The 12234-nt window shown below is 35.5% G+C and overlaps 2 protein-coding genes and 1 pseudogene across 2 annotated transcripts; all 3 read left to right on the forward strand.

The window, feature by feature from the left end:
- Positions 1-1371: 1371 nt before the first annotated feature.
- LOC133707303 (UPF0481 protein At3g47200-like) lies at positions 1372-5015 on the forward strand. The gene is made up of 2 exons (XM_062132865.1): positions 1372-1455; positions 3361-5015. The coding sequence occupies exon 2, from the start codon at positions 3367-3369 to the stop codon at positions 4840-4842; it is 1476 nt and encodes a 491-aa protein (XP_061988849.1). The 5' UTR covers positions 1372-1455; positions 3361-3366; the 3' UTR covers positions 4843-5015.
- Positions 5016-5137: 122 nt separating this feature from the next.
- LOC133734623 (UPF0481 protein At3g47200-like) lies at positions 5138-6889 on the forward strand (annotated as a pseudogene).
- A 2686-nt stretch (positions 6890-9575) lies between these two features.
- LOC133707313 (putative calcium-binding protein CML19) lies at positions 9576-10212 on the forward strand. The gene has a single exon (XM_062132873.1). The coding sequence runs from the start codon at positions 9616-9618 to the stop codon at positions 10036-10038; it is 423 nt and encodes a 140-aa protein (XP_061988857.1). The 5' UTR covers positions 9576-9615; the 3' UTR covers positions 10039-10212.
- The last annotated feature ends 2022 nt before the right edge of the window (positions 10213-12234 follow it).

Here is a 12234-nt window from a genome sequence, read left to right on the forward strand (position 1 = left end):
CCTAATTCCGAAATGGTTAGCTCATCTACTACACCTGCTGCTATCATTTCAAACACTAATGCTCTTAGAAGCAATTCTTCAATACCTGTTACTCAAATTGGTTGTGTGCTTCAACCGACTGTTATATCTACCACACCTGGGTATGTTTCTGCATCAACTCATGCTACCAGTGCTGTACATGCCTCTAATACTATGATGTTTACAAGTAGTGTTGCATCTTACTACTTTCTGTTTTCTTTAAATTGAGGCATCTTACTATTCATTTTGAAGTATCACATAAGTTAGTAGATATCACATTTGGATGTTGGCTCTGTCATCGAAGCATACAACATGCTCTTGCTAATTGATTGTTGGCTCCTGCCTGTGCTACAAGCGGACTGAAATGGGGGGCAATGGCTGCAATAAGCTGTTCCTGGCTTGGTGAAGCAGAAGAGAAGTACATCATCATGTTGGTCTGCTGCAAATTCAGTTGCTGTGGATGAAGGAGCTGGTATAGAGCTTCGGTTCTTCAGTTCTTCATCTTTTCTTTTTTATTCCCATTCCTAATAAGTAATAACTGATGAACTGATGAATGTTCAAAACTTCTAATTGTTCTTGTTTCATCTGCCATGCCTTTTTCAATTTTCACAGTTGGAAACTTGGAATGTGATTATAAATTGCATTGTATTGGAATTGTGTATGAACTTTGAAATCTGGAAATCTAAAGAAACAAGGTTTTTGGTAAATCAAAAAAACAAAACAGGTTTTTTGGGCCAGAAAGCCTGAAATATGGGCCCGTAATGAAACGGACCGGTCTCTATTGGGACAGTCACTGGTTTTTGTCCGAAACAGTATATTTCGGTCCGGTTTCAGACTTAGTAAAAATCAGATTGGGCCTGGCCTGTGCCCAGACCTAATGGGATGTACACTAAGCTCACTCGTGACTTTTGAATTCGCTAGAAGCTCTCCCATAATGCAACGTAACAGTTTATTTAGCTGTCAACTGGTTTTTCCGGTGTCTCTCTCCATTGCGGGCTTCATTAAGGCATACAAGTACAGAACATCTTCTTCTTTATTTGTCAACATATCCATTGGAGTTGGAAATGTTACGAGTTCTGACCACGTACAATTCGTGGGCCGCACTTTTTATTTTTATTTTTTTTTAGCTTTTACCTATATTCTTATTCTCTGACAAAAAAAAAAGGCATATATTTTTTTATTCAAAAGAGTTGGAATTTTTCTTTGCGTTTGGAATGAGAAAGAAATATGTTATGGGCTTTGCTTGTGCAATTGAAAATTATAATATTCTTAGTACACCTTTGCTTCCTGTGTGTTTGAAGATATATAGTTTTGCATTCTATATATAGTTCCATATGGTACATAAGTACATTCACACTAAAAGACTCTGTTATCTTCTTCCATTAATACTAGGCCCCTTTTCTTACTGAATGATCCTGCAACTTGTATGATTTTCAGGTACATGTTTATCTTCCCTTTTCTATTTCAACATTTTAAGTCGGGATATTTGTCTATCTATGCTATTAATCCTATTATGAATAGATTAATTAATGAGGTTTTAATTTACCTAAATTTAACGTGCATAAAGGCATGCATGGCCTTAACCTTAATGGGCAAGTTCATTGCACATATTAACATATAAAATGATTTAATTAACGTGTCAAGATTATGAATTTGGTATCCGGTCATTCATCGGATATATGGGTGGAAAAGATCAGAACCTTATATGTAGGGCTTTAATTTTTGTATATGTAATTCTAGTCTCGAACAACTACTTATGCATGAAAACTCTTAACTGTATGCAAAATCCAATACAAAGTCTAAGTATAAATATGTGTGTGTGTGGATTATCTAAAATATCTTTTTGTCTAGAAAATAATAATTTGTAATGAAATCTTCTAAAATAGTTATAATAAAATACAAGGAGCAGAAAATTTGAACAAGTGACAATTATAAGGAGCCTTTATTCACAATTCACACGTGCATCATGTATATAACCTAGTATATGTTAGATTAAATTGTATTCGTTTTTCTAACTTTTTGACTAAAACCTAAGTGTTTCAATTTTTTTTATTGAAAAAAAATAGAAGTGAACTGTACATTACTCAATAGAGTGGTACAATTCAAATTAGTTAGCATGCTATTTAAAAAATTACAAAAGATGTAAGTCAAATGGTACATAAACAATCCTAAAACTTCAAAAATTACAGAAAATGTCAGTCAAGTGGTACAGTACATAGATTATTTCCCTTCATATTTTCACACACACACACACAGATACACATATATGAAGTAGGATTATACATTTCAATCCATTGTCTAAAGTAGTTTGTCATTAATAATATTAGAAATAAGTCCTTATTTTCAAAAAAAATTATGTCTGCTTTAGTCATGTTGATGTAATATTGAAGTATCCATGATGAAGTTGATTCATTTGATTAAAAAAAAAAAAAAATCTTTGCTGAGTTCTTATTTTCAAAACTTTTCTTGTCCACTTCAGTCATGTTGGCTTCATTATTGTTCTTGTCATGTTGAAGTTAATATATTTGTTAATAGTCTTTGCCGAGTCTTTGATGTAATATTGAAGTACTTTTGATGAAATTGATTGATTTGATAAAAAAAAATAAAATAAAAACTTTTTAATCTAAAACATTTTGGGTTTAAAATTTTTCATCAATGGCCTAGGTGGTACAATCCTTATAAGTTATAATATATAAACATATGGTATATGCATGTACTATTTGTAATTTTCAAATGTTAATATTTTTTTTGTTGAGAAAGTCAAATGTTGACTTTTGTTACTCTTTGTCCAAAAACAAAAAATGTTAACTTCTGTTACTCAATATGTTTACTAGTTTGTAATGTGCCTTGTTGACTATAGTGGTACCAACCATATTTTTCTCCTAGAATCAAACACTTAAAAGCTATAAAAATTTTATGTGAAATAGTCCCGCAAATAATATAGTCGTCCATTCTAATATATACACACATACACATTGTACTCTATCTGTCTTTAACTTTTTTAATGAAATTCTGTACATGTATTTTCATTTTTTGATTAAAAGACCAAATACAATTAAATACGTGTTGTCCATCGACATAATTCAAATTAGGGAGCACACTTATGAAATTTTTTAGTGGAATGGAAACAATCCAAACGAGAAATAATTTAAACTTTTTATTTTTCAATAATTTCATATCTATTGTGATATATATTTTATTTGGATTGTATCGATCTCAGTAAAATTGATATTATTTGATTAAAAAAATCAAAATTTATAAACTTCACTTTAAATAAAAATTAGAAAACCATAGATGAATTCCTTATAAATTATAATAACTCAAGAAAACTTGTTTTTTCAGCATAATATGAGCAACTTAGATCAGATCCAATACAAAGGCATGGGAGGTAGCAGTGATATAGAAAAGGGTGAAGTGGATGAAAGCGTTCCAGTTCATCTAGAACGTAAAGGTCATTCTCAAAAGAAAAAAAAAGAACGTAAAGGTATGACTGTTGAAGAAAGGAAAAGAACCTTCTATACAAAGCTTTGGGGGGCCAAATCACCTTTGCCTGATTCGTGTTGCATCTTCAAAGTTCCCGAGGTGCTACGAAGACAAAAAAAGGAGGCATACGCACCTGACGTAGTCTCAATCGGGCCCTTTCATCGAGGTGCTAAAAAATTACAACTCGTGGAAAATGTGAAAAAGTGGTATTTAAAATGTCTCCTCGCGCGCCAGCTCCCGAACCCGACAGGATTGATGAGCTTGAATGACTTGCTTGAAAGCATGAGCCTAGATAGCTTGACTGAAAGTGTGGAGAGCTTGGCTGAAATGATCAAGGGAGAGGAACTGGATAAACGCGCCCGGGGTTGTTATTCAGATCCATGCAATCATCTTGACCAAAACAACTTCATAGATATGCTCATACTCGATGGTTGTTTCTTGATAGAATTATTTCGGAAGGCATCTGATCCATCACGACAAGATAATGACGACCCTATTTTCAACGTGCCTTGTATGCTCGAATATCTATACCATGATCTTCTGTTACTCGAAAATCAGCTGCCCTGGTTTGTGCTCGAGTTTTTCTATAAGCGAATTAAGGGTGGCAACACTAACCCTCTCAATAAATTGGTATTCGAGTTCTTCAAAAATTCAGTGGCTGATGCCACAATTTTGAGCGACCCCAAGCCCGAGTCTTCTGGTGAGATTCTTCACATACTTGATCTGATTAGAACTGCCCTCGTAATTGGTATGCCAGGTTCGAAGGCTGGCGCCAAACTAGGCATCCACCTGCCGCAAAGGATACCTAGTGCTGCTACTCTTTCAGAGGCAGGAGTTATATTTAAAAAGTCCAAAAAAAGTTGCATATTGAACATAGAGTTCAACAATGGCATTTTCACCATTCCTCCTCTGGCTATCGATGAGAGTACAGGTCCTTTGTTCAGGAACCTTATGGCCTTCGAGCAGTGTTATCACAGTTGCGAGCACAAGATAACATCCTATGCGGTTTTGATGGATAGCCTCATCGATACGAACAAGGATGTGAATCTTCTATGTGAGGAAGAGATAATAGCCAACTGGTTGAGTGCTGATGATGCTTCGAAGTTCTTCAACGATCTATATACTGACACCACAGTCATTAATTTTGTCTACGAGGATCTCTGCAAAAGAGTAGGTAAATATCACAAAGCTCCATGCAACAGGTGGAGGGAAAAATTGAAACGTGATTATTTTGAAACACCATGGTCTACTATCTCTTTTTTTGCAGCTTTTGTCCTCCTGGTCCTCACCTTCTTGCAGACCATATACACAATCCAGCCATACTATCATCCTCGTGGATAATGTTGGATGTCACCTATTATTATATATGTTCCATTCTATTATTTTGTTTGCCTTTCATTTTCTTTCAAGCTTACAAAATAAGGCTTGGCCATTGTATATGTAATCTATTTTGTTGTTGATACATCATTGTACCTAAAGAGATTCTGAATACTATTATTCTTGATCATCCTTGAAGTTGTTTGTACTTTGTACTACCTTATACCTTCTTGCCAACCATGCATGGCCGAATTTGTTTAAAATTTAATTCCAAATAATTTTCATAATAATTTCTTAATTTTCATCATTACGACATTACATGCAGTACATACGCAGTAAACCAATTTCATGCAATAACATACTAATTCTCTACCACTAATGTGTTAATATAAGACTATCAATTTTCATCATGAGCCATCAATGTTTCTACTTACCAAGCTCCAATTCCCTATTGATTGAAAGCCTGAGCCTGGATAGCTTGACTTAAAGTGTGGAGAGCCTGGCTGAAAGGATCAAGGGAGAGGAACTGGATAAACTCGCCCGGGATCGTTATTCAGACCCATGTAATCATCTTGACCAAAACTACTTCATAGAGATGCTCATACTCGATGGTTGTTTCTTGATAGAACTATTTCGGAAGGCACTGGTTCCAGCACGACAAGATAATGACGACCCTATTTTCATTGTGCCTTGTCATCGTGCCATGTATGCTCGAATATCTATACCATGATCTTCTGTTACTCGAAAATCAACTGCCTTGGTTTGTGCTCGAGTTTTTCAATAAGCTAATTGAGAGTGGTAACCCTGACTCTCTCACTAAATTAGTATTGGACTTCTTCAAAAATTCAGTGGCAGATGCCAAAATGTTGGAGACAATGTATGGTACTGTGATGTTTATCATACACTCAATTTACATTTATTTGAACAAAAATTACAATTTATATGAATTAAAATTACAACATTGAGAACAAAGTTACCATATTCATTTACACTATTTACATATAATTAAACAAAAATTACAACATTGACAACGAATTTGTTCAAAAACTTGTAACAAGGTCGTATGTGATGTAATTATCATTAATAGAACTAAGATTACTCAAAATAGGACTCACGGTTACCACTCTGACAACAAACATTTATAAATGTGTGTATCACATACGGGTATGTATTATAGAATTTTCCAAAAAATTTTGAGCGACCCCAAGCCCGAGTCTTCTGGTAAGATTCTTCACATACTTGATCTGATTAGAACTACCCTCGTTGGTATCCCAGGTTCGAAGGCTACCTCCAAATCAAACAACCACATGCCGCAAAAGGATACCTAGTGCTGCTACTCTTTCAGAGGCAAGCGTTATATTTAAAAGGGGTAAAGAAGGTTGCATATTAAACATAACGTTCAAAGGTGGCGTTTTTACCATTCCTCCTCTGGCTATCGATGAGAGGACATGTCCTTTTGTTCAGGAACCTTATGGCCTTCGAGCAGTGTTATCACAGTTGCGCGCACACGATCACATCCTACGCGGTTTTGATGGATAACCTCATCGATACGAACAAGGATGTGGATCTTCTATGTGAGAAAGATATATTAGCCAATTGGTTGAGTGCTGATGATGCTTCGAAGTTCTTCAACGCTCTATATACTGACACCACAGTTATTGACTTTGCCTACCAGGATCTCTGCGGAGAAGTGCATAAATATCACAAATGCTCCATGGAACAAGTGGAGAGAGAAATTGAAACGTGATTATTTTGATACACCATGGTCTATTATCTCTTTTTTTTTTTTGCAGCTTTTGTCCTCCTGGTGACCTGGTCCTCACCTTCTTGCAGACCATATACACAATCCAGCCATACCATTGATCCCGCTCCTGAATAATGTTGGATGTCAACTATTATATATGTTTCAATTCTATTATGTTGTTTGCCTTTCATTTTCTTTCAAGCTTACAAAATAAGGCTTTGCCATTGGATATGTAAACTATTTTGATGTAGATACATTATTGTACCTGAAGAGATTCTGAATACTGTTCTTCTAGATCATCCTTGAAATTGTATGTACTACCTTATTGCCAACCATGGCCGTATTTTTTTTTTTTTTTTTTGAGAAAAGGAAACATTGCATATATTAGGCAATTAGATAGTTACATCAGCAATGGCCAGATTTGTTTAAAACCTTAATTCCAAATCACTTGCATAATAATTTCTTAATTTTCAGCATTACATGCAAACATAAGTAGTACATCAATTTCATGCAATAAATATATATATATATATATATATCTATACTATTATTAAGAGAAGAGGGTTTGTTAGTCAAAATTCAAAATTTTGACAGAAATGACCCTAGAAAATTAATAAACTTTGAGAATTAATTAAATCACAAGGACAATTATGACATTTACAAAATATATTTTTATTAAAAAACCCACAACCCACTTTTTTCTCCCATTATCTCTTCTCTACATTAACCGTTTTCTTTTTTATTTTCAGAAAAAAAAAAATGCAATGCAGAGCATGTGCGGAGAAATGCTAGTATATATTAAGAGAAAAGAGTTTGTCAGCCAAAACAGAAATTTTTTACCAAAATATCCCTTAAATATTAAAAAACATTTGAACTGAAATATTTGAGAAAGACAAAATGGTCAATTCACAAATAAAAGAAAAACAAAAGAAATTTAACAAAAAAAATCAAAAATAAAATATGTGCAACAATTTTCTCCACATTATGTGGAATAACTTCCCACATAATTACCCACACCCATAGGGTGTGTTTGGAGTCTAGTATATATATATTTTTTTACCATTAATGTGTTAATAAAATCAGTAAATATCACAAATGGTCACTCAACTTTTACTTATTCAACACTTTGGTCACTCACCGTTTAAATATATCACTTTGGTTACTCAACTTTAACTCTATTATTCACTTTAGTCACTTGTTTAATTTTTTTCATTAAAAAAAAATTATTTGCCACAATATTAATGATATTTTCGTCGAACCAATTGTGAAAAATTGAGAAATATGTATTAGAATGATTGGGAGAAATGATCAAAGTGAGATAAAATGCCCCTTGGGTGACTAAAGTGATTGGCAATTTAATAGTTGAGTGACCAAAGTGATATATTTGAAACTTGAGTGACCAAAGTGTCGAATGAGTCATAGTTGAGTGATCATTTGTGGAATTCTCCTTAATAAAATACTATCAATGTTTAGGTAACTTGAATTCTTATTAGGGATGGCAAAAATCCCCAACGGGGCGGAGCTTCATTGGATACCCGCCCTTAATGGGAGGAGAATTCGGAGACAAATGGGGAATGGGGATGGGGATCTCCAATCCCCGCTATCTAAGATTGGAGATGGGGCGGGGATGGTATTATGATCTCCATCCCCAAACCCGCCCCAATAATATATATATATATATACAAGACTTCTTGGGTGCGGTCGTGCGGACGTCCGCACCTAATGCTTAGGTGCGGATTTCCATTTTTTCCCAACTTTTTGGTCACACATTTACATCTTAACCGTTCTGTTTTTAGGTCCTAATGTATAGATCACTTCTGCAAAATTTCAGCCAAATTAGTGATCGTTCAGGCATTCAAAACTGCAATTTACAACAATGAATACGAACGGTTCCGAATCTGTCGAACCGGAACCGTTCGTATTTATTGTTGTAAATTGCAGTTTTGAATGCCTTAACGATCACCAATTTGGCTGAAAATTTGCAGAAGTGATCTATACATTAGGACCTAAAAACTGAACGGTTAAGATGTGAAACAATGATCGGAAAGTGAGGAAAAATGAGAAATCCGTACCTAATCCTTAGGTACGGACGTCCGCACCCAAGAACCCCTGTGTGTGTGTGTGTATATATATATATATATATATATAAATTTATTTTTTACTTTAATGGTGTTTTGACTTTTGTACTCACTGAATTATGATTTATGAATTTAATCATTTTTAATTTTATTTGTTGTAGATTTTAATTTTAAAAAAGGCAATATGAGAAATTTTTTATTTATTTATTAAATTCTTATTGGGGATTTGGGGCGGGTTTGGAGGCTTAGTCCCCAGTGAGGATGGGGACGGAAAATCTCCAATATATTTTTATTGGGGATGGAGGTGGAGAATGACCTTGGGGATGGGTATTCCATCCTCATCCCCAACCCGCCCCATTGCCATCCCTAATTCTTATCTTCTTGAAAATATCTGTAGAATTTCGCAGACCATGGTGGCCGGATTTGCCACCCATGCATGACCGGTTTCTTCTGAATTTTAATACCAAATAAGGGTGACAAAAATGAAACAGTAATTATATTCACCAAACATTTTTGTAGCTAGTGATTATAGTGAATAGAGAAACACATCTTTTGAATTTTAAAAGGAACCACCAAAGAAAATATGACAGGACAATCAGGAAGCTACTTGTTAGTTTCATGATCTTCTTAAAGTTCTTCGTGCATGGATTGTGGCAGTTTTGACGGTTTGGCAGTTGGCCCATCTTCGAGAAAGATGAATCGTACGTTTACTTAGAAAATTTTGACACATAGTCTTTGTTTTGTATTTCTGAGATTCCTTTTATTAACAAACATAGTTAAAAATAAAAATTCAACGGTCTTTTCCCGCGCATTTAAGAAAATACGATGCACTTGCTTACGTACCCGTCCAGCAAGTTAGTCTGGTCAACCACGACACGCGGCATTGTATCATATATGATGAAGCTCATCCTGGTAAGACTAGGCCAGCCTCATCAGCTTCTGCTTCAGTTTCACGTACGTAGTAAGAGGAGTTTAATGGACAAACTAGCACAATACGAGCGTGTTTTCAATCAATTCGATGGCAATGGAGACGGGAAGATATCACCTTTGGAGCTCCAACAATGTGTCGAGGCAATAGGAGGTGAGCTTTCGTCGTCGGAGGCTGAGGCGGCGGTGGAGTACTTGGACTCCGACAGAGACGGGCTGCTGGGTTTCGACGACTTCGTTAAGTTCGTTGAAGGAGGAGATGAGGAAGAGAAGGTGAATGATTTGAGGGAGGCGTTTAAGATGTACGACATGGATGGATGTGGGTGCATTACGCCCAAAAGTTTGAAGAGGATGCTGAGTAGACTTGGTGAATCCAGGAGTGTTGATGAGTGCAAGGTCATGATTGCTAGGTTTGATCTCAATGGAGATGGTGTCCTCAATTTTGATGAGTTTAAGGTCATGATGTTTTGATTTGTTTGTTCATATATTACAGCTAGCTGGTATACTCATTTATTTATTGATTTATGATGCCTTCTTCTCATTTGGATTCTATGTATATTTGTCTATCATCCTCAAAATTTACTTGTATATTGGGTATACAAATTTTGTTATGCTGAACTATGCAATATAGACTGCAGTCTGGTGCTGTCTCATTGTCAAAAACTGTTTCCAACTTTTCTTTGCTGGCCTTTTAAATCAGAGTACGCGCGTGTAAAAGTCTACGAAAAAGCATCTCATTTATTAATTCACATGCATGACTATTCAGTCGATTTCTAATGGTTGTGACATTTTCCACATGTCTTATATGAGGTTTAGAAATTTTGTTGTTTAATGAAATTGATTAACATTTCACATAGTTATTTTTCAACGTATTCAGTGGATTTCCAATGGTCTAGACCTACATGTTTCAAATGTCTTATATGAATCTCATAAACCTCATTTTGTAATAGAATTGTGTTTTGACACCTGCTTTAAATTTTGTCCGATATTAGTAAAGAGCTCTTGCTATACACTACTTTTTAGAGAAATTTCATGCGGGCCGATAGACACTATTTTTTGGGAGAAATTTCATGCAGTTTGGGGGTGCTAAGAAAACACCATTGAAACCTTTTAAGAATCATAAGTTTTAATATATTTTTGATGATCGAGCTTAAAATCTCAAATACTTAGTAGGGATCAAGCTTATGCGCTTGCCGGAGATTTTATAAACTTACACAGGACAACAGTAGTGGCGGATTCAAGATCTGAGACTTGTCTAGGTTAATTAGAACAACCACTATTTATTTATTTTTTATTTTTTTTGCTCATAAACCCAAACACTATCACCAAAACTCTAAAAAAAATTCTCCAATCTGCAACACAAAATGCACATCTTTAAATAAAAAATAATCACAACATAATCAGAAGCCAAAGAAATAATCATCAAGAAATCCCAAAGCCCAACAAAAGCTTTACTGCTTGAGCTCAAAAACCAGTCCCTGTTTGATGTTTCCGAACACCCACTAGAAACAGTGTACACAAACAAACCCAAAACCGATAGCCCCCAACTCACCAAGCAAAACCAATAGTAAGAGCAGTCCCAACAATCCCAATCCTCAACTTATACACAAAAGCCCAACTCACAATTACATCCGCCACTGGTAGCAAACAGAATCGGCGAGCTTCTCCTTCTGGGATTTCTTTAAGAAAACCCCATTGGGAAAAACAGAGCAGGAAGAAGAACAGAGATGTATCAAAAATTCAAAACAGGAGAGATCGATAGAGTTTCATACCTTGTTTACGAGAAAGCGAAAGAAAGATTGTTGCTTTGGAGATTCCTTGGTCTGCGTCGCAGACTGAGGCTACTAGACAACAAGGGGTGAGATTTTCCACAAGAAAGGAATTTGGGTGTGGATTGCTTGAGGCATTTCGCTTTCGAAGATAAGTAGTGTGAGGCTGCTTCGAAACGCACAAATCTGACCTACTGAGTAGTGTGACGCTGTGAGCTGCTGTGGGAGACTGGGAATACACGCGACTTTTACAAATATATATATATTTTTTTTCTTTGGGCTGGTATGGGCTGAAGGTAGATATAAATATATATATATATATATATAAATATATATATATATATATATATATATATATATATATATATATATATATACACTTAAGGGTTTTTGGCCCAAAATATTGTCTAGGCTTGAGCCCATATAGCTTTCTACTTCCCGGACAACAGTAGATGCAAAATATCCGCAGTTGAGAAACTAATAGAATTTGCAGACGGTAGTAATCAAGAGAGTACGAGGGAGGTAGTGAATGCTTACTACTCGTCTGCATTGATGGGGTTAGCCGTTAGCCTACAAAGACACTAAATCTCACTGCCATCGGATCATTGCTTGCAGCATTGGAAATTCAAGCAGCTCAAACGTGGTGGCATGTACACCAAGGAGACAACATGTATGAGGATGTTTTCGCAAGTGAAAACAAGGTCACTGGAGTTGTGTGGTCTAATAAGAGAGATACCGGACTTTGGTTTGCTCCTCTAGAGTCAAGGGAGTGAAGGCTTGGCATTCAGGTGCTGCCAATTTCGCCTATCACTGAGGCCTTGTTCTCTAATGTTAGCTATGTTTGGGAAATTGTAGATTGGACAATGCTAGCTTTTGAGTAGGGAGGGAGTGACTGAAG

The sequence above is a fragment of the Rosa rugosa genome, chromosome 1 (assembly GCF_958449725.1).
Source record: "Rosa rugosa chromosome 1, drRosRugo1.1, whole genome shotgun sequence".
NCBI lineage: Eukaryota > Viridiplantae > Streptophyta > Magnoliopsida > Rosales > Rosaceae > Rosa > Rosa rugosa.

Bases quoted from the DNA above. Each gene is read 5' to 3' on its own strand.
- LOC133707303 (XM_062132865.1), top strand. From the start codon at position 3,367: ATGAGCAACTTAGATCAGATCCAATACAAAGGCATGGGAGGTAGCAGT.
- LOC133707313 (XM_062132873.1), top strand. From the start codon at position 9,616: ATGGACAAACTAGCACAATACGAGCGTGTTTTCAATCAATTCGATGGC.